The sequence below is a fragment of the Aspergillus versicolor genome (assembly GCF_001890125.1).
Source record: "Aspergillus versicolor CBS 583.65 unplaced genomic scaffold ASPVEscaffold_1, whole genome shotgun sequence".
Taxonomy (NCBI): Eukaryota; Fungi; Ascomycota; class Eurotiomycetes; order Eurotiales; family Aspergillaceae; genus Aspergillus; species Aspergillus versicolor.
In genome coordinates, this window is record NW_024467524.1 from 4088301 (window position 1) to 4109493 (window position 21193).

The window sequence follows — 21193 nt, forward strand, 5'->3', positions numbered from 1 at the left end:
TCTCCGACCACTTCAACAACGAGTTCATCCACTTCCATCCAACAACCCTGCACCAGGGATCCGGCGATTCATCCTGCCGACAGAAATTATGCCGCCTGAGCGTTCTTGTATTAGATCATCGCGGAAGAGGCCTGTTTCGTGCCATTTCTGCCGGTCCAGGAAGCTCAGATGCAGCCGCCGGTTCCCGTGTCCAAACTGCACCAGTCGCGGCATCGCGTGCGAGCTGTACGCTTCTCAGCCGGCTGACTCACAGCCAGAAAGTGTGGTGGGCGATACTGGTGCAAATAATTTGGATGTTCTCGCGCGTCTCCAGCGACTGGAAGATATTGTGCTGGGGAAACACAAGGATGTCTCTCCTGAGCCAGCAGACAGGACGCCCGCACAGTCACAGAGTCCCCGGAGAGAGCAGCACGCTACCGAAGATGCTCGTTGGCTGGAAGTGGAATGCTCCATTCAGGGTCTTTCAGTACGTCTGACACAGACCTATTAGGGATAATGCTAATCAAGTTAGAGTACGATTGCACCAGACGGGGTGTTATTCAAGACTCGTGCAATCAGTCAGATCCAAAGCGCATCAATTCTCGTCCGGGGCTCTTCAGATATTGTATCGAGTGAAGACTCCACAAGGTGTTTTTGGATTCCTCTATATGAAGAGTCCAAATGTCTGGTGGAAAAGTATCTCAAGGAACTTACGTACCTCCTCCATGTCATCCACGTACCCTCTATGAGGGCGACTGTGGAAAGACTATACGAAGCACTTCATATGCAAACGCAGCCCAAGCCTACACATATAGCACTGCTTCTAAGTATAATCGCGAGTACGCTTTACTCGTGGACGGCTACAGACCCTGGCGTATTGCTATCCTTAACGGCGGAGGAGGTAAAAAGCCGCACTCTTGTTTTTTTAAAAGCAGCACTTGATTTACTGGAATATTCTTCTCGGGCTTCAGATACCTCCCTTGAGGAAGTCCAAGCCAGGATTATCACGTCCAGTGTCGTCTGCAACCTTGAGGGTGTTTCGTCGAGATACCGCAGTCTAATCCTAACGGCTATCATGGGTGCACGAGAGCTGGGGCTTCACAGACTAGACCAGAACAATAGATCGGATGTGGAAAATATAGCAAACGATACAGTTGAGGCTGAGATAGGAAGAAGAGTATGGTGGTATCTGGCCACCACAGACTGGTAAGCTTTCTGTTTGTAAAATAGCTGGGTGGGATTGACCATTTAGGGTTCTATCCCACTACGAGGGCCCATTAAAGGGGACATATACAGTTAATCCACGCCAAATGCTCGTCAGAAAGCCGAGAAATATCGACGATATTGACCTGCTCCCGGGAAAGGACATCGTGGGACGACCGATAGATTATCCTACCGACGTCTCCTATACACTCCAACGAACCCGACTCGGGGAAATCTGTCGAGAGCTCACGGACAGCACCCCCTTATTTAGCTCAGAGCCTCTAAACTACGAATCAGTACTAGAAAACGACAAAAGGACCGACGAGTATATCTCAGGCTTCCCCCCCTTCTTCCGCCTCGACGGAGGCTCTTTAGAAGATCTAACAAAGATCAACCCCAACATCACCCCGGGAATCATCGTCCAGCGATACATCTTAAACAGCCTCACCCACGCCCATAAATGCCGACTACATCTACCTTATTTCGCCCGAGGCTCCGTCAACCCGAAATACGCACATTCCCGGGAAGTATGCCTCAAGGCCGCTCGGACCGTCATCCGCAGCGAGAGACTCTTCGATAAGGAGTTGATATCATTCTTCCCGAACCGATTCCGAATGGCAGGCTCAGTGCATTGCCTATGCATGGCTATTATCGTGTTCGTTCTAGACGTTTGCCTCTACAAGGACGACGGACATGAAGAAGAGCGCAAAAAGGAAGCCGCCGATGCCTGCAGTATCCTGCAAACAGCAAAGAATGACTCTTCCATTGCTGGGAGGCTGCTGAAGTCCTTCATGCGGGTTATCAAGAAGCACAAAGTGTCTCTTACTGGGATTTCAAACTCGGGTGAAGAAGGTGAGGGGCCTTCTTTCAATACCGAGCCAGCTGTGTTGGATGCAGCGGGAGGTGGTATTTCAGAATCAGGTCCCAGCCTTGACTATCTTGCCGAACAGGGCCTTCTCAGTCCGCAGTCTTCTTATTGGAATGGGATTAGTGAGACCTTCCACAGCGGGATGGAGTCGATCGATTGGAATGCTCTATTCTTCGAGCTTGAGGCACAGAGTCTTGAACCTGGGTCGCGTTTCTAAAGCGATGTTCCGTCTGGTCTGGATGCAGGCTTTCGTGCATCTTCCAATCCAACACAAATGGCCAAGAATCTGATTGTTAGAGCACACGTGAATATGAAGCGCTGTAGGATGGAGACTTGTTTTCTCGATATTAGATTGTTTCTACAGTGGCAGACGAAGTATTAGTTTGCCTTTCAGTATAATGAATTGTTTCTTCGCTTATTTATTGGTAGTATAGTCTCTGGTCATCTAAATTTGAAACAGCGAATTGTTGCTGCCTTCAGTAGACTAGGGTTTTCAGGTCATTCTACTCGACTACTGTTGATTTGAACCATATTAATTATATCTGGATGCTTATGCAATAAGGTGATATGTATATCATAACCGCAAAGCGCCGCGAATCTTCTTGATCACGCCGTAGCTATCACTGCGGAAATCATCCTTCAGCAGCGTCGTCTTGTCGCTCTCGAAATTAACCAGCTCCCTGGCCTTTGCCCACCGCGACCATTCCGGATTCTCATCAGACAGCGCCCCGTTGGGGTCCAAGGAATGAATAAAGTTGATAAAGTAGGTACGCGTGCTTCTCGCAGCAACGTTATCGGGGGTCCCTTCGAATACCTGCTGCGAATCGGACCCGTGGTAGGTTCCCAGGATGGGTGTGTCGTGGCTATAGGTGGCAAGATACGACCAGGACGGGGCCTCTGGGTGGACGTCGTTCGCGACTTCTAGGAAGGCCCTTCGAGACAGCGTCAAGTAGGCGTCGCCGATTAAGGCGGCACGGCGTTTAAACCCAGGGGAGAATTCATTGGCATCTCCTGTGCGGAACGGGCTGCCTTCTCTGACAGCGGCGGCGCCGGTATTGTATGTGTCTACGAGCTGGGTGACTTGGTCCCTGGTGGCACTCGTCCAGAGAACATCATGGCAATAGCTGATCAGGTCTTCCCTGGTGGTGACGTTTGTCTGGAAAAGGCTGAATATCGTCCCTTCGTCTTCCTGGTCGCCGACAATAAAAGGGACCGGTGCGTATTTCCCTTGCTGAACGAGCACGTCCGGACTGTCGGGGAGGACATGGCCGTCTGGACGAGGCAGATAGGAAAGCGCAACCCCGCTGTATGCAACAAAGTCTTCCGGTACGCTGGCAGCATTGAGGAAGGCCTGATAGTCTAGCCCTCTGAGACATTCCAGTGTATCCGTCTCGTGGGCACAGCCCCCTGCCTCCACGACACCATCATACACCTCCTGAGCCCGAGGACTATCCACCGGATCAGCGGGAAGAACATTGCCAGAAACCATCAGCGCCCCGTGGAAGAGCGACTTGCCCTTGTACTTGCATTCTCCACCGAATAACGCCATCTGGTCAAGCACTGACATGGCTCCAGCCGATCCACCCGCAATCGTCACTCTATTAGGATCACCCCCGAAGGACGCAATATTGTCTGCCACCCATTCTAGACCCATGCGCTGATCAAGAAGTCCCAGATTCGACGCCCCGTCGGCAAGAATTTCCTTGCCTGCAAGAAACCCGAATCCGCCCACGCGGTAGTTGACTGCGACGAAGATGAAGGGCTTCCCTATGCTCTCTGCATACTTGACGATACTAGCCCCATCAATCGACGACGACGAACCAGCCTAGACAATCCACTCGTTAGTCCGTGTTGGAAAATTTATAGACCCCTAGGGGCTGTTCTACCTCAAATCCACCGCCGAAAATCCAATAAAACACGGGTAATTTTGCGTCTTTCGATACCCCAGCAGGCCGCTGCACATTTAGCGTTAGACAGTCCTCTGACTGCCCGGTGATATTCTGGACAAGGGGGAGATTGGCCAGAGATCCGTGAATCCTCTCTAGAAGGTTCTTGCTTCCAGTCGAGGCAAGGAACTGGGGACATGAACCCGCATCCTTGGTGCCGTCAAAGACACCCAGCGACCGCGTGAGCCGCTGGGGAGGCTTCAGTCTCAGAGGTCCAGTTGGGGGCTCGGCATATGGGATGCCATTGAAATTCTCGATGCCGTCTTCAGCCTTCCCCAGGACAGCCGCGATGGGAGAAGCGAGGATGGCTGTTGGGGGTTCGTCTGCGCGCCTCAGAACGCCTGCACAGGCAAGACCTGCCCAAGTGCCCAGGAGGAGGGCATTTGTGAGCCTCATAGTAGGAAGTTAGCGTGTTTGAGAACAGTTTGACTTTGGAGACATCCCGCGTCGTCCGCGTCCTGGCGGTTTATGTTAAGTTATGTATCCCTTTCGGCTCTTCCTGCGGCATGCTGGAGCCGGCTCTCGAGTCTCGCATCGCATGACCTTGGGTAGGCGGGCTATAATGTGCCCCGCCGAAGAATTCGGAGTTATTCCAAGCAATAATAGTTCATTCATTGCAGGGTGCGTGCTGGATGCATTGTAGATCGCGGGGGCTGATCAGAGAACGGCTCGGTGGTCGCGGGGATGAAAGTCCAAGGTAACTAAGCAAAGCTTGTCCTGACAAATAAAGCCATCTGTGAAGAATGTAAGTATTTCCTGTCCAGCCTCGGGAAACGAGACAGTAAACATCACAGGCAACCTCAGTAGGCGTCGACATCGTCCTGTAGAAGGTAGTCCGTGCGCGCCACGTCAATCCTCAATCCTCAGGATTCAATAATACGCAGTCACTCAGAGGGATATGCTGTCATATTATGCTAATTATCCTCTGATTCGCCTCCACAGACGCCCTTCCCCACTGGTTCTCCAGAAAACGACTCGCCTTCTGCAGCTTGCCATGCATGTTCGTTGATCGGCGCCCCAGTGGTCGACTCTGTGACACTTTGGCTTCCCCGCGTTAGGGCTTGTGACACTAACAGATGACTGGAGTCCATGTGAATCCTCACTCTTCAAACTTGGTCTGCGCCCGGCTGGTCCGGTATTGACTGTTGACCCTTGTGACTGAGATGTCGGGAAGAAAGTATCATCATGCAAGGGGTGGATATTTGATTTGAATAAGCCATGCATGGTGGCGTTGCTAGTCTTCCTCCAGTGGCGGAATTACTCGACCGACAAGACAAGACAAGACAGAATAAGAACAAGCTTGATCTCATTTCGAAATTGGTTAGTTATAGTGGGTGGTGGGTGGGTTTGCCTCACCAGCAGTCGCCCTTGTCTAGTTACGAGTGAGGATTTCATAACCGACAACTGCTACCTACCAGAGTAGGCGGGACGAAAGCTGATCTGGGTCAGTAAATAAAAAGGCTAGCTTTATCACTGCTGCGAATTCTGTGCATTTTGCTCGATGCATTGGCTTGGTCTGAGGGTTGAATACAGTATGCATAACATCTAAGGCTTGGTCTTCGGCATCAGACAAGTAGTACGGCAAGATGGTTGATTTGCGGAATGCCTAAGTGTTTAACGGTGTACAGAATCAACCCACTTCACCAGTAAATATCGACTACTTCTGCTTTTACGGACTGAGTACTTCACTATGATTCAAATAGTGATTGGCCACATGTTCTTGACAGACCTTGTTGAGCCCAACAAATTATATCCGCTGCGGGCCGCCGTGGCCGCCGTCCCGCCCGTATAGATTGCCGGAGTGAATATGCGCAGTATGTTGCATACCTCAACAGCACAGCAAAAGAGGTGGTGTAATATTCCAAGGCCAGTTTAACAGCCGCATTCAGCTAACAGGCCGAGAAGTGCCGGTTACTGGCGGAGTTGTCATTGAGCATCGGATCGAAACTGGGGGGGATGAGGCGCTATCCCAAACAGGAAAGGCCGGTATCGCGAGCACCCGGTAAGTATGAGCATGCCCATTCCAGCTCTTTTCTTCTCGCCTTCTCCTTCAATTCGCCAGCGGACGTCTTCTCTTTCCTGTGCGATTGATATATTAATGCTGCAAAATGTCCACGAATGGGTCTTCTGGTCCCCACGAGCTGTGGCGGCACTCTGCGCCGGAATCCACACAAATCCACCATTTCCTGAAAAGAACTGCGGAGAAACACGGGGTGCCATTGAGCAGCTACAATGATCTCTGGCACTGGAGTATCGCGGAGCCCGCGAAGTTCTGGGAAGACATCTGGCTGTATACTGGCATCAACGCCCACAAATCTTACAACCATGTGAGTAGTATCAAGGCTCCAACCTACGCTTCCTTACTAAACTATACAGGTCATGGGCTCGGAGACGTTGATGTTCCCGCGGCCTCAATTCTTCGAGGGCGCAAAACTGAACTTTGCGGAGAATCTGCTGTACCCCGCCAGCTCTCCTGATGAAAACTCAGTCGCGGTGATCGGTGCCACTGAGGCTGACCGCGAGTACATCACCTGGAAGGAGCTCAGAGAGCGTGTCCGCCAGTGCGCTAATGCGCTGAAAGCAGCGGGCCTTCAGAAAGGTGACCGCGTGGCCGGTTTCCTAGGAAATCATGCCAACACAGTAGTCGCAATGCTGGCGACAGCTTCCATCGGTGCTTTTTGGACGGGCGTATCTCCTGATACTGGTGTTCATGCTGTCCTCGAACGTTTAAGGCAGATCGAGCCTAAGATTTTATTTGCCGATAATGCTTCGCTTTACAACGGTAAAGTGCACAGTGCCGCTGCCAAAACTAGCCAAATCATCTCCGAGCTCCCTCAGCTAGAGGCGCTCGTCGTTTTCCCAACGGTGGAATCTCTCCAGATCAATCTGGAAAAAGTGTTGCCCCTCCAGGGGAAAGCATATACATACACCGAATTCCTTGCTACGGCTGGCAACACTTCAGCACCACTTGAATTTGCAAGCCTCCCGCCGGAGCATCCCGTGTACATTTTGTACTCGTCCGGTACGACTGGGGCCCCGAAACCTATTGTACATGGGTCCTTGGGAACACTGTTGCAACACAAGAAGGAGCATGTGCTTCACTGTGATGTCCGCCCTGGAGACCGTTTATTCTACTTTACCACAACCACTTGGATGATGTGGCACTGGCTGGTATCCGGTCTGGCCAGCGGCGCTACTATTGTTCTCTACGACGGCTCGCCTTTCCGTCCATTAGATTCTGAAGGAGGTAATGGAGAGATGGCCATGCCACGTCTGATCGACGAACTCCGGATAAACCACTTTGGAACTTCGGCCAAGTATCTCTCGATGTTAGAACAAGCTGCACTGAACCCGACGACGCACCCCCACCGCCCCGTGAGCCTACAGTCGCTAAAGGCGATTTACAGCACTGGCTCTCCTCTTGCTCCTTCCACCTTTGAATACGTTTATTCCTCGATTCACCCAGATATCATGCTAGGTTCTATCACGGGTGGGACCGATATCCTCTCTCTCTTCTGCTCCGGCTGCCCAATCCTCCCCGTCTACAAGGGAGAGATCCAGTGCCGGAGCTTGGCAATGGCGGTTGCTGTTTACGACTACGCCGGTAACGACATTAGTTCATCTGGTGAGCCAGGAGACCTCGTCTGCACCCGGCCATTCCCTGCTCAGCCCGTCATGTTCTGGCCGCCAGGCCCAGTCGGTGAAGAAAAATACCGCAAGAGCTACTTTGATGTCTTCGGTCCCTCAATCTGGCACCACGGCGACTTTGTGCGCGTAAACCCGGAAACCGGAGGAGTGGTTATGCTCGGACGCAGCGACGGTGTCCTAAAACCAGCTGGGGTTAGGTTCGGCAGCGCCGAAATCTACAACATCCTTCTGAAACATTTCGCAGACGAAGTCGAGGATTCTCTCTGCGTTGGTCGTAGGAGAGAAGGCATAGATACGGACGAAACGGTTGTCTTGTTCGTGAAGCTGGCGTCTGGCGCAGAGTCGTTGCCCGCAGACTTTGCATCGCGCATCCAGACTACCATCCGAAAGGAACTCAGTCCGCGCCATGTGCCAGGTATCGTGGACGTCTGTCCGGAGATTCCGGTGACGTCAAATGGCAAGAAAGTTGAAAACTCCGTGAAGCAGATTCTATGCGGGCTCAACATCAAGATTGGCGCCAGTGTTGCGAATGCCTCGTGCCTCGACTGGTATCGGACATGGGCGGCCCAACACCCTTGATTTTTTTTTAATTTTTCATTATATTTACATAAAAAAAAATAGTCCCGTTTAATGTAGATAGAATGCAAAAGTGCAAATACAAAACTGCCGCAATGACGTGGGAGATTCGGCCAGAGCACATGATTAGATAAGCCGATTTTTGCTGCCGCTCCGAATCTTGCGGCCAAATCTCCTTCGGACTGCAGCTTTGACGCAACCTCGAGCTTCTGGATTGAAATTCCACTCTAGAGGCACGCACATATTGCAAGATGCGCCGCTCAGTGTTGCGGGCCGTCGAGTCCACCAAGCCCCTTACCCGGGTCCCTCGTGCACTTTCTCGAGGCTTCAGCACCGTCAACGACAACGGTTCCAAAGTAAGAACAGCATGCGCTTCTTGCCTATTAACGGAGCCGGACTGACTGTTTGACTTGTATTTTTTTTGATGCAATAGGACCCAGCTGAGTTAGATCAAATCACTACACTGCCAAATGGAATCCGCGTCGCTACCGAATCCCTCCCGGGCCCCTTTGCTGGAGTCGGAGTTTACGTCGATGCCGGATCCCGTTACGAAGACGCGAGCTTGCGAGGCGTGAGCCATATCATGGACCGTCTGGCGTTCAAGTCGACGAAGAACCGCACCGCGGACGAGATGATTGAGACGCTAGAGGCACTAGGTGGAAATATCCAATGTGCCTCGTCTCGCGAGTCGTTAATGTACCAGTCCGCCAGCTTCAACTCGGCTGTCCCGACAACGCTCGGGTTGTTGGCGGATACCATTCGCGACCCTCTTATCACTGACGAAGAGGTTCTCCAGCAGCTCGCTACTGCGGAGTACGAGATTAATGAGATCTGGGCGAAGCCCGAGCTTATCTTGCCGGAATTGGTGCATACCGCGGCCTACAAGGATAACACGCTAGGGCATCCGTTGCTTTGTCCGCGTGAGAGGTTGGAAGCGATTGATAAGTCGGTTGTGGAGAAATATAGAGAGGCTTTCTTCCGTCCGGATCGCATTGTCGTTGCGTTTGCTGGTGTGCCGCATCATGAGGCCGTGAAGCTCACTGAGCAGCTATTCGGTGACATGCGACAATCTACCTCGAAGGACGGTCCCAGCCTTTCCGGTGCTGGAGTCGACACGACTTTGTCTGAGGGAGAGCACATGCCGGCTGTTCCTCAGTTTACTCCTACATCGACTGCGGCGTCTGCGCCCGCTGCTGGGTCCTCCGACTCAGGCCTCCTTTCCAAACTTCCCTTCTTGAACAAATTCGGCTCCGGCAACAATACCTCTCCTTTAGAGTCCTCGTTGACTTTGGACGTGAACCAACCATCTCACTACACCGGTGGATTCCTCACTCTCCCTCCTATCCCTCCCCCGGCCAACCCCATGCTCCCGCGACTGAGCTACATCCACCTAGCCTTTGAGGCACTCCCCATCTCAGACCCCGATATCTACGCCCTTGCGACCCTCCAAACACTCCTAGGCGGCGGTGGATCCTTCTCCGCCGGTGGCCCCGGAAAGGGAATGTACTCTCGACTCTACACCAACGTCCTCAACCAGCACGGCTGGGTCGAAAGCTGCATCGCCTTCAACCACGGCTACACCGACAGTGGCATATTCGGAATCTCCGCCTCATGCAGCCCCACCAGGACCACAGAGATGCTCGAGGTCATGTGCCGAGAGCTCCAGTCCCTCACGCTGGACACCGGATACACAGCCCTGCAGCCGCAGGAGGTCAACCGCGCCAAGAACCAGCTGCGCTCGTCGCTCCTGATGAACCTGGAATCGCGCATGGTCGAGCTCGAGGATTTGGGCCGCCAGGTGCAGGTGCACGGTCGCAAGATTGGAGTCAAGGAAATGTGCAAGCATATTGAGTCCCTTACTGTTGAGGACCTGCGACGCGTCGCGCGCAAGGTCTTTGGTGGCCAGGTCGAGAATAAGGGCCAAGGCTCCGGTAAGCCTACCGTTGTGCTGCAGGAGGGTGAATTGGAGGGCTTTAAGCTGCGGCCGTTCCCTTGGGACGAGATCCAGGAGCGGATAGCCAGGTGGAAGCTGGGGAGGAGGTAGGAGGTAATGCCCGGGGCTTTGGAAACACCGTCCGCAGACATTTAGAGATTGATATCTTCACTCGATGTATTTAGATAGCTATCTTGACACCATGTACAATATATTCAGTTGCAAGAGGCGACCAGGAATTAATAGAATTAAATTGCCATAAAAACTAAATATTACTGAGGTAGGGTGTTTTTGCTGCGCAGACAGGTGGCTCCTTACCGCTTTTGGGGGTCGGGAAAAAAGTTGGATCCGCCCGAACTTCCATCAACTCCGTCAACTTCAACTCTTTCACTCCATCACCTCACGTCTTTCTCGCTCCCTATCCGCCGTCGCCAACTCAATCTAATAAACAAAACACCCCCACACATTCACAATGGTCAAGCTTACCGAGGTCGAGGACGAGCACTTCGCCCAGGAGAAGCCTCAACCCAGCAAGCACGACATCCTTCTGGCCACCGACGACGAGGACGACTTCACCGATACCGGTTAGCACCCATTCATTCATCCGCTGCATATTGCATATTAAGCCTCCAACTCCAATAATCTAACACTTCCCAATTGCAGAGTCCGAGGTCTCCGTCGAGTCCGACTATGACGTCGAGACAGAGTCCCTTTTCGACCGTCTCTCCGCCCTGAAAGACATTGTTCCTCCCTCCGCCCGCAAGCAAGCCAGCAACACAGCCTCCTACGTGACCTCTCTCGCAAAGTCTAGCGTTTCCTTCAGCGGTCGCGCGCTCTGGATCCTCAGCACCAGTGCTTTCCTGCTCGGTGTCCCGTGGGCTCTTGCCTACGCTGAGGAGGAGCAGTATATCCAGATGGAGCGTGAGCAGGGTATGATCAAGGGTGCCAATGAGGTATGTAGCCTGATTTTTCATCGCGAATATCTGTTTTTTGGTTTTTTGTACTTTTTGTTGTTGTCCGGTACTCCGATACTTTCCGATGGCGGTAATTTGTGAAAACTCTTTTGTCGCGTCGAAATTAGCAAGGAGCAAGGAGATGGCTTCATTATTTGTTTTGTTTGGATTCGTGGGAGAATGATGATGGCTAATTTGACTCTCCTGCAGATGCTTGCCCCTGGCGCTCCTTCCTCTGAGGAGCAGCAGGCTCAACCCACCCTCTAAACGAATACTCCCGACCATGACCGCAGCGGGTGTGGAAGGATAAAGATCAAACCGCCCGCCCGTTAACTGCCTAGACTTGCGGTTGACCCCGGTTTCTGTCGCTATTGTTTATTCACTTTTGGAGTCGGCTCTGCCTGGGGCAGAGTATGTAAACGCCACCGCAACTGTACCGCATATACGAAACTGAACGATTCATTCGGCTCACAAAATCTGTCGCAGTATATAAAACACGCGTTGTGCTCAGTACTCGGAACGGCGCTGGATCGGGGCTATGGAGATCGTTGGTTTTCTTCTTCCTTTTGGCATACTGCGTGCGGGTCTATTTGGTTCTTCTACCTTTTCCCCCCTCCCATTTCCTTTTGTTTTTTGGAGCCGGCTACCTTTCTCGCTTCAGGAACATATGTATTTGTATATCCGGTTATCTGTTTAACATCTGTAATTTCTCATGTGGTTTCATTTTCATGTCCATTCTTGTTTGTCTTATCGACTTATGTTTTAGATAATGGAACGTGAATGACTCGAATAGACCAGCTCTCAAGCTTTGTATCTTAAAACATGTCTTAGGGAAACATGATATCTAGAAAAGTCTAGACTCTAAGCCAAAACATGGCTACAGCTCACTCCTTCCCTTTCAAGTAAACCAACCCCTCCCCCTCAGCCAACCCAAAATTCTATACGTTGATATAAATGCCAGCACTACGTACAATAACTCTTACAGTCTCTTATAAAAGGTATACAACCATTAAGCTTAAACACGGAGTTATGAATGAATTCATTGAAGTGAAAATGCACTTTGAGAAGACTCGGGTATCAAAGTAATTGCGTCAAATATGCTCCAGAAAGAATGCCAGATAAGATAAGTGCCAGCCGCCGCAGAGTAGTCATCAAGACTGGGTGAATAAATACCGCCGTTATGGTGCCAAATTTTAAATACAGAAGCGAAGCAATAGAGGTAAAGGGCATGTATCATGAGCCTATAATTATATTAGCATATCGATAACAAATGCAAGCATAAACATACATTATGCATTCGACTCTCTTGCGGTCCGTAAGTTAATATGAAAGTCACGCCAGAGCTTCTTGACCTCTCCGGAATCGATCATCTTCTTAACCGCCTTTCCAGCATGCTTGTTCTTTTTCTTCTGGCTGTAGTGGCTGCGTTTGAGGATCTTCTTGTCGGACATGTAGCCAGTGATACGTAGGTGTTCAACAACCCATTCGTTGAGGTGGAAGCGCCAGTGGGTTAGGGTATGTGCCATTTCGGCATTTTTCATGCAGTGTCTAGTTCGACGTTAGATTGTTTCGAGGGTAAGTAGTAAGAGCACGAACCTTCCTAGATAGAAATGGGTATCCTCATCTGGTAAAGTGTAGCCCTCGCGATCTCGTTCTCGGTCGTCATTTTCTTCACTTTCTGATTGTTCCTCGTCGCTATCTGCGTCTGCTAACGGCTCAAGGGTTTCAAGGGCGTATGATTTTCCGGTTAATTTGACGTCGAAAGAAGCTGGATGTCCTGTTCGGTTACAGGCATCGCACGGGTGGTTGAAGTCTGTAGGATAAGTTGTGGTTTCCATTTGTGGTCGTGCAAGGAGTGCCCGGCGAAAGCCGGTGTTCCAAACTGAAGAAATCAACTGAGACCCAGCACGTCCTCGGACTTCTAGTTCGAGTTTGTCAAAAGCGACCCTATATACAGGATCGGAACGAGGAAACGCAGGGTTAAGTTGATTCTGCACCATCCATTCCACAGCATCCTGGAAATAGTCCTTCAACTGCTTGTACGCGTGGCGGGAAAACTCGATGGGCATATCCTCCAGCCCGCTGGGGGCCCCGAGTTTTTCATCTTCATCGTCTAGTACGAAATCATCTTCGTAGCGATCCAAATCTTCGTTGGCACCGATAGTAGACTCAACATCGCTGCTCTCGCTGTCGTTCGCCCAACTCCCGAACTGAGGCTGTCGTACTGGAGCCTCTTCCTCGTCTTCGCCCTCGCTCTGTTCTGGTCCTGAAGCCTCAGGCTGTGGCGATAACTGGTCCTCTCCATCCTCTTCCTCCTTTTTCCCGGCCCTTCGGCGTCGTAGAGCTTCTAGGTGCCGTTGCCTTTGCGCTCTGGCTGAATTGGCAACGTTACCACGAGTGCGCGACGTTTTGACGACTACATAAGATATTAGAAATAGTCAAATATTTGCTTACTGAGTGGGTAGTACCTGAGTCCTGAAGATCTTCAAGATCCTCATCCAGATCAATCCGATCCTGAGCCGAATCGCGCCGGGGTGTATGTGGGATATCAGGCGAATATGAAGCCCCAGGCCGAACCTCCTGTTCTTCCGAATCATCATCGACAACAATAGGCTGAGGAGCTCCGCCCCGCCTCAGTTTCCGACGAGGTCGGGCAACGACTTCATCGGCGTCGCTTTCGTCTGAAATGTGAGGACCCTCTGACTCTGAAGAGTCTACTCTCTTCCGTTTCGTATTCCCTGCCCTGGTATTCTTCCGCGCGCTGTGTACAATCTCCAAGTCGCTGTCGCTATCTTGTGTAGCCGGAGGGGGAGAGGGAGGGGTGGCGTTTTGCGATACTGACATTTGGGAGGCTGCGATACATATTAGACCAGATAACAGATAATTGTTTCCGGAAAGCGTACCTTTCTTTCCTTTCCTTCGAGAACGCCTTTGCGACGACTGGTCGTTTGTAGATTGCAAAGTTTCCTCTGGTGATGGCTCAAGATTCACGGGAGTAGGTGTTGAACTTTTCTCGCGGGCTTTCCGGGGGCTGCGGAGAGTTGATAAAGACGGATGGGCATATCGCACGTTTGCATTTCGATTAGCCTCCTCATTTTGGCTGTTTGGAAATTCTGTTGGCACAAACGAAAGCCGCGTTTGCTTCGCTCTGCCTTTGGATTTTCCGTAGGTGCGGGGCATGAGTAGTGGGGTATAGACCTTCAAATTCGATTATCCGAAATACCCAGAATGTATATGGATACTAATAAAGGGAGGTATCGGCAATACGTGATGGAACAGGAATATTGAATTGATGGAGCTATGACTTTGATGCCGACATTTGGCGCGATGGATCGCGTCGGGTTGTCGCGAGAGCACGTGATATGCGGTTTCCATTAGAGAAGCAGCTGTATTCAATCCAACTGGGCTAAAACTATGTCTTGTACTATATATAGTCGGTAATTACCTCGGCTTTTTTCTAATGGGTTGTCAAGTTTCAATGGTATCGAAATGGTAAAAATTACCATTCGACCAAAAAGGCCACTAGTTAGTGGTTGTCTGACCGTCTTTCTAATTGCATTAGTTATATGCTGACAAATGGGAAGTAGGGGGAGGTGAAGTGTATAAATACCTGCTCACGGCACCCAAGCCCAACAATGCAGTAAATATACAAAACCAATTCCAAGGATATACTATCTCCAGGGTAGTGGGTGACAACTATCGATCGAAAACAAAAATGCAGAGCAACAATCGTTTGAGATTTACCATGCCGAGGCAGTCCATTGGCAAGTCATGCTGTTTAGCGCTGTCCAACTGTGTCAGCCCGTCGAGGTCAGCAGACACACATGAATCGTTAACACCTCAGCCTGAATCCTTAGTACCATTTGGGCACGGAGCTGGCAGAGAAACCAACTCTGGCGTGTTCATCTCGTGATCTCTGCAGCTTTCTTCTCTTCCCACTCCACTCCGTTCCGAGATTCAGCGAACGATGGTCTCATCCACCGACCCCCATTCAGGCTAATCGAATGGCCTGAAATTGCTTATCCCCGAGATTGGTGGACCTTTGCAGTCGTTAGACTAGAATTCCTGTTAGTGATTTGTGGGATCACGAAATAACCACATGCCCCGGGTGGAGAATTTCCTCGAATGTCAACCCCAGATTCCCCCGGGCCCAGCCAGGCTCTCGACGCGAGGACTCAACATGGGTTCTCGTTGGTCAATAACGCGATAGCCTGCCGTTATGAGACAAGGAAGCTTGGGGTTCGGTTGGGAGAGGACGATGTTGGTTCCACCGGGAAACGCACCCCACGGGACTCTGTTATCGCTGTCTGGGGTGCAGCTACTTCGAATTGGTCTGGACGGTTAATTTATGTGGTGGATCCTACTGCTGGGGTTTCTGCCCCCCGAATTACAGCGCTGGCCTTATATATACTAGGAGAGCACGACCAAGATTTTAGAACCGTTCTCGCGCTCTGTTCTTCTCTTGATCTTCCTGGAGGCGTCTAGGCAGATAGTTAAGCAAACGGCCACATATATTTCCGCGCTGTATTTGCTGGCCAAGCAGTCGAGGGCTGTCAACAAGATTCAGGATGGGTTTTAACCTTCTTGGCTCCAAGAGAGCTTACAATTGGTGGGTGATGGGTTCATGTCGTGAAGATCAAAGCTGACAGACTATGCTAGGTATATTTCTCTTGTTGCGGCCTCATGCATGGTGCTCTACGGCTACGATGCCTCTGTGTACAACTCTGTTCAAGGGTCAGACAATTGGGTCCAGTACTTTGATGAGCCCGATGCAAACATGATCGGGGCCGTCAACACGGCTTATACTGTGGGTGCTATCTTCGGTGGGTTCTTCCTCGGTGGGCCGTGTGCCGACTTTCTGGGCCGTAAATTCGGTATGGCCATTGGCTGTGTCCTTGTTGTCGCGTCTACTTTTATGCAGACATGGTCACCTCGGCACAATATCGGATGTTTCATTGCTGGACGAACCATTATCGGTATTGGACAAGGCATCGCATTGAGTAAGTCTACGTCTTAGGCCCAGTCATCTCCAAGCTAACGTCCCTTATCTCAGCGTCCGGCCCAATTTATATCGGTGAACTCGCCCCTCCAGAGATCCGTGGTAAGATCATGACATTCTGGCAAATGTTCTACTCTGTCGGATCCTTCATTTGCTTCTGGGTGAACTACGGTTGCACAAACAACAAGGAAAAGCTGGGCGAATGGGACTGGAAGATGGTCGTGATCTTCCAGCTTCTTGTTCCGATTCTTATTCTCATTCTACTACCGACTATCCCTGGTAGTCCACGATGGTGAGTACCCCAAGTGCTCAGCAAGTATGGTTCTGGCTAACACGGATTCAGGTACATCCAACGCGGCAACAACATCGAGAAAGCCCGTGATGCCCTTTCGAGGGTACGAGAAACCTCGGAGGAAGTCGAGGATGAGCTCCTGAAAATCCGTGAGGCTATTGAGTACGAAAAGGAAGCAATTTCCAGCAACTACTCTGCACTCTGGAAGGACAGGTCGCTTCGCAAGCGTATGGTTCTTGCCCTGATCATCAATGCTGGCCAGCAGGTTACAGGCCAGGGAAGTCTGAACTCCTACTCGACCAAAATCTACCAGAAAGTTTTTCCCAGCAGCAGCCAAATTGCCCTCATCAATGCTTTAAACGCGACATTTGGGATCATTTTCACGCTCAACGCCGTGTGGATCATTGATCGATTTGGGCGTAAAGCACTCCTTATTGCCGGTGGCATCGGTATGGGCATCTGCATGATTATCGTTTCTGCTGTTGAAACCGAGACGCCGTCACCGAACGGCACGAAGAGTCAGCCTGTTGGCATATCAATTGTGTTTTTGCTATTCCTGTTCATATTCTTCTGTAAGTCTGACTCGAATGGTCCTTCCTAGGATATAACTGTACTAACAACTTCGTCCAGACAAACCATCCTGGGGCGCGACAGTATGGATCTGGACATCCGAAATCTTCTCCATGAACGTCCGAGCCCAAGCCGTGGGCATGGCATCGCAGACCCAAAACGTCGCCAACGCCATCTTCCAGCAATTCTTCCCCATTTTCCTCGACAACTGCGGCTTCTATGCATTCTACATGTTTGCGGGGGTGAATTTCCTTCTGGCGGTGTTTGTTTTCTTCTTCATCCCCGAAACCAAGCAGGTTCCGCTGGAAGAAATCGATGCTCTGTTTGGTGGCGCCAACCACGTCACTCGTGGTGAGGAGCTTATCGGATCTGAGAAGCAACAGGTGGTACACAAAGAGTAGGAGGACAGCTGTTGAGTGTTGGGATGGGGTTGGGTGTACAGACTACGAGTATTCAGGTGGAGTGTTCAATCGACTTGCGTGACGTATTCATCAATCTCGTAAATCGTAATATGCCTGCACCCGTTTAATGGGTCGGCTTTAGCTATTCTCTGAGCTGCACTAGGCTATATAGATTGGAGTTTGCATGGTGATTATAGGGTACATTCGCCAAGTTGAACTAATTTCATTGTTAACCCATGGTTCGCAACCTGTGTAAATCCTATACAGCTGGAATTAGGGCTAACATTGCTGCTCTATCCATCTAAGTAATTGTTTCAATCCTGGAAGATATATAAGCCCGACCAAGCCCGATAATATGCTGCATGCACCTGAAGCAGATAAGCGGCAGATCGCGCAATTCAGGCCCCCAATCCCACCCCTCAGTAACCAACGCAGCTCACAACAATCCCATGAAACCCCAAACTTACCAACAAAAACATAAAATAGCCCGAAACCATGCCAAATCCTCAACCCAACCTCCGCATCGCCATAATCGGCGCCGGCCCAGCAGGTCTCGGCGCCGCAATCGCACTACAGTCCCTCCCCTTCGCCTCACTCCGCATCTACGACCAAGCATCCGAGCTTCGAGAAATCGGCACAGGACTCAATATCCAGCGGAACACATGGCGCATGCTAGACGCTCTAGGGGCATCGGGGAATATCAAGCCCGAGGAGATCTTCCGCGCTGCAGACGGACATGCGATGCAGCATCGGAATGGGAGGACGGGGGAGTTGGTTGCTGAGCTTGGGCAGGGGGGTATTTCACTCCATTGCCTTACCACATTAAACTCTGTACTGTTGCTAAAGATATGGTGTGGTAGATACACCAGAACGCCATCTGCACGCGCGTGCATTCCGCTCTATCCTTCAGCGAGCTCTCCTGGCTAATACCGACAAGTCGAAGCTTAGGCTAAGTTCGCGGCTTACGCATATAATCGAGAATCCGAGCGGCTCGTTATCATTATCCTTCCAAGACGGACACAAAGACGAAGTCGACCTCCTGATCGGTGCAGATGGAGTCAGGTCTGTAGTTCGCCAATTCGCATTCCCTGAGCACCAGCTCATCTACACCGGGAAGACTGCATATCGGGGGTTAATACCGACTGAAAAACTCCTGGCTATCCCTGGATTTCCCGACGCGGTAACCTTCTGGCACGGGCCGAAGGACTGGGTGTATACTTGTAATCTGCGGCATGGGATGTATGAACTTACTTGCATGGCCGGGGTTCCTGATAACGGGGATAGAGTTAGCTGGGGGGAGAAGGCTGATATGGAGGAATTTAAGACACCGTGGAAGGTATATCCAGCTTCTTCCAAGCTATTTTCCAGCCAGAAACTAACGAATATAGGACTTTGGCCCGCTGGTCCAGACAATCCTCAGCCACGCAACGGACGTTCAACGCTTTGCGCTTTTTGCAGGGCCGCGGCTGGAGTCCGTTGTAGCCAAAGGATCTATTGCATTAGTCGGAGATGCGTCTCACCGTTAGTCTCCATTACCATCACATATTGAGCATGCTAACTTAAACAGCACTATCTGGGGCATTCGGTAATCTAACCTAACCATCGACTTGTACCGCGTATACTAACAATCCCTGTTACAGGCGCAGGCGCCGGCTTTGCCTTGGAAGACAGCTACGTCCTCTCCCAGGCGGTGGCGTGGGCCTACAACCAAAAACACAGTATATCCAGGGCTCTTGACCTGTACGACAGAGTGCGCTCCCCGCATTACAAGGCGATGTATGATATTCTAGACGATTTTAGACGCTCGGATGCCGAGATGGAGCAGCTTGACTTGTCTTTTGACGAGGGGGTTGCCCATAGTATCCGCGATAAGTGGGGACCGGGGTTTAGCTGGCTTTATAGTTATGATGTATGTTTCTAAGTATATTTGGATGAGGATGCTGACCAGATGTCTAGGTGCAGGAGGTATGGAGGAAGGCTGCTGCTGACGAGGATGCCCGTTTACAGCTGGCTTCTCATCTATAGGATAAGCTGTATAGAGCATAGAGAATACCAAATACAATACTGAACTAATAAGTAAACCTGAATCCAGGATAATCATCCCCCAAATTCGACCTCTCCTCCTCCAGCTCAAACCGATAGTCCCTCCCCCCCTTCCTCCTCACTCTATTCTCCCTCATCAAATACACCAAAAACACCGTACAACTCACCCCACAAACCCAAGCCATGCCCAAACTCACCCCAAACCCGGTCTTATAAGTCGGCGCCTCGCTATCAAAAAACACATTACTCGCAACCAGCCCCCCACAATTCCCAAACCCAATCTGCATCGCCGACGCAATACTCTGCTTATAATGGCCCGCCATATTATTACTCAACCACCCCATCAGAATCGGCTGCGTCAGGTATCCGCCGCCCGTGATTGCGAAGAGCGCAAAGTACCGCGCCCCCACGGGGATAGACGCTTGGCAGAGTAAGAGCACGTACCCCATTGTTGCGATGAGGACGCCTGCTAGTGTGAATGCGTACCGGTGCGCGAGACGGTCGCTCAGTAGCGCCGTTGAGAGCGTTATGACCATTGCCACGGCGTAGATGGGGATGCTCATCACCTGGGCGCGGATTGCGGTCCAACCAAGTTGTTTGAGGATGGTGGGGGTGAAGAATGAGACGGCGTAGCCGGTGTTGACGATGCCGAAGTACATTATTGGACTGTCCATATTAGCATTAAGCCTTAACTGAGGATAGATAGTGAAATTGGCTGGGTACCCTAGGTAAATCTTCGGGTCAGAAAACGTCCGCTTCATGGCCTTCTTGTCCATCCGGTTCATCTGCGCCTCGCCCTGGTCTTCTGCGAGACGGCGGAGGAGGAGGGCGCGCTCGTCGTCTGTTAGGAACGTGGCTGACTCGGGCCAGTCGACGATGATGAACTTTGCTATCACGGCGAGGACGATTGTGGCGAGACCTTCGAGAATGAAGATCCATCGCCAGGCTTTGTATCCGGCGACGTTGTCCATGTTGGCGATTGCGTAGGCGAGGAACTATTCTGTTAGCAATGCCTGGATTATATGTATGAGGTACCTACACCGCTGACAGCACCGGCGAATATACTCGCGCTGAAGAAGAAGTTCAATCTCCATTGGAGCTCGTGACGGCGGTAGTACATATTGATCAGGTATACACTTCCTACAGCCAGTTAGCATCACCTATACCAAATCAAAGAGAAAAAAAGAAAAAAAGAGAAGAGAAGAATACCAGGCATGAATCCCGCCTCCAACGCCCCAATAAGCACTCTACAAACCACCAGCCCCGCAAAACTCCCCGTCACCCCCTGACAAACCGTAACAATGCCCCAGCCCGCCATAATCCCACTCAACCATACGCTCGGCTTAATCCGCTTCAGTAGCATGTTGCTCGGCACTTCAAACAGGATATACGGTATGAAGAACACAAACAGCGCAATGTTGTACTGGTGCCCGCCCATGCCGAGATCCTCCTCTAGCCCTAGGATGCGTGCATTCCCGATGTTGATCCGGTCTAGGAAGGCGAAGAGGAAGAGCGCGGTCAGGATGGGGACAACGTGTAGGTCGCATTTGCGGACGACTTTGCGTTCGAGGGCCTGGTCTATTGGTGTGAGATCCGGGGAGACGGGTTTGACCTCCAGGGTTTCGACAGCTTCGAGGTGGCAGGGATCTTCCCCTTTTTCTTTATCGGGTGTTGAAGTCATGATTCAACTATTATTTGGGACAGTAGTCTCGTAAGACCGGAATGAAAACGACTAAAACAAAAAGAGGGATTGGCGCGTCCCCAGGGCGAATGGTTTAAATA

The 21193-nt window shown here is 51.1% G+C and overlaps 10 protein-coding genes across 10 annotated transcripts; 6 read left to right on the forward strand and 4 right to left on the reverse strand.

The window, feature by feature from the left end:
- Positions 1-29: 29 nt before the first annotated feature.
- Positions 30-2528, forward strand: ASPVEDRAFT_183956 (uncharacterized protein). The gene is made up of 3 exons (XM_040808918.1): positions 30-466; positions 512-1185; positions 1232-2528. Exons 1-3 carry the CDS (start codon positions 89-91, stop codon positions 2265-2267), a joined length of 2088 nt encoding a protein of 695 aa, XP_040663104.1. The 5' UTR covers positions 30-88; the 3' UTR covers positions 2268-2528.
- A 96-nt stretch (positions 2529-2624) lies between these two features.
- Positions 2625-4392, reverse strand: ASPVEDRAFT_79068 (uncharacterized protein; the record flags this gene model as incomplete). The annotated part of the gene is made up of 2 exons (XM_040816644.1): positions 2625-3875; positions 3937-4392. 2 exons carry the CDS (start codon positions 4390-4392, stop codon positions 2625-2627), a joined length of 1707 nt encoding a protein of 568 aa, XP_040663105.1.
- Positions 4393-6104: 1712 nt separating this feature from the next.
- Positions 6105-8223, forward strand: ASPVEDRAFT_122638 (acetoacetate--CoA ligase family protein; the record flags this gene model as incomplete). The annotated part of the gene is made up of 2 exons (XM_040806003.1): positions 6105-6323; positions 6373-8223. 2 exons carry the CDS (start codon positions 6105-6107, stop codon positions 8221-8223), a joined length of 2070 nt encoding a protein of 689 aa, XP_040663106.1.
- A 248-nt stretch (positions 8224-8471) lies between these two features.
- Positions 8472-10264, forward strand: ASPVEDRAFT_24308 (mitochondrial-processing protease subunit alpha; the record flags this gene model as incomplete). The annotated part of the gene is made up of 2 exons (XM_040809657.1): positions 8472-8576; positions 8654-10264. 2 exons carry the CDS (start codon positions 8472-8474, stop codon positions 10262-10264), a joined length of 1716 nt encoding a protein of 571 aa, XP_040663107.1.
- Positions 10265-10625: 361 nt separating this feature from the next.
- ASPVEDRAFT_121951 (mitochondrial import receptor subunit TOM22) lies at positions 10626-11373 on the forward strand (the record flags this gene model as incomplete). The annotated part of the gene is made up of 3 exons (XM_040805937.1): positions 10626-10737; positions 10817-11106; positions 11317-11373. The coding sequence occupies 3 exons, from the start codon at positions 10626-10628 to the stop codon at positions 11371-11373; spliced, it is 459 nt and encodes a 152-aa protein (XP_040663108.1).
- A 761-nt stretch (positions 11374-12134) lies between these two features.
- On the reverse strand, positions 12135-12344 carry ASPVEDRAFT_36758 (uncharacterized protein; the record flags this gene model as incomplete). The annotated part of the gene is made up of 1 exon (XM_040811286.1): positions 12135-12344. A coding segment is annotated over one exon (199 nt), but the record flags the coding sequence as incomplete, so codon positions are not given.
- Positions 12345-12395: 51 nt separating this feature from the next.
- On the reverse strand, positions 12396-14286 carry ASPVEDRAFT_24310 (uncharacterized protein; the record flags this gene model as incomplete). Its single annotated transcript, XM_040809658.1, has 4 exons — positions 12396-12654; positions 12703-13522; positions 13575-13958; positions 14010-14286. The coding sequence occupies 4 exons, from the start codon at positions 14284-14286 to the stop codon at positions 12396-12398; spliced, it is 1740 nt and encodes a 579-aa protein (XP_040663110.1).
- Positions 14287-15674: 1388 nt separating this feature from the next.
- On the forward strand, positions 15675-17368 carry ASPVEDRAFT_24311 (putative MFS sugar transporter; the record flags this gene model as incomplete). The annotated part of the gene is made up of 5 exons (XM_040809659.1): positions 15675-15715; positions 15766-16106; positions 16160-16397; positions 16449-16969; positions 17028-17368. The coding sequence occupies 5 exons, from the start codon at positions 15675-15677 to the stop codon at positions 17366-17368; spliced, it is 1482 nt and encodes a 493-aa protein (XP_040663111.1).
- A 411-nt stretch (positions 17369-17779) lies between these two features.
- On the forward strand, positions 17780-19803 carry ASPVEDRAFT_36760 (uncharacterized protein). Its single transcript, XM_040811287.1, has 6 exons — positions 17780-18164; positions 18229-18704; positions 18757-18889; positions 18936-18953; positions 19009-19277; positions 19325-19803. The coding sequence occupies exons 1-6, from the start codon at positions 17864-17866 to the stop codon at positions 19391-19393; spliced, it is 1266 nt and encodes a 421-aa protein (XP_040663112.1). The 5' UTR covers positions 17780-17863; the 3' UTR covers positions 19394-19803.
- On the reverse strand, positions 19438-21092 carry ASPVEDRAFT_49374 (uncharacterized protein; the record flags this gene model as incomplete). Its single annotated transcript, XM_040814153.1, has 4 exons — positions 19438-20077; positions 20135-20406; positions 20451-20551; positions 20621-21092. The coding sequence occupies 4 exons, from the start codon at positions 21090-21092 to the stop codon at positions 19438-19440; spliced, it is 1485 nt and encodes a 494-aa protein (XP_040663113.1).
- Between the last annotated feature and the right edge of the window lie 101 nt (positions 21093-21193).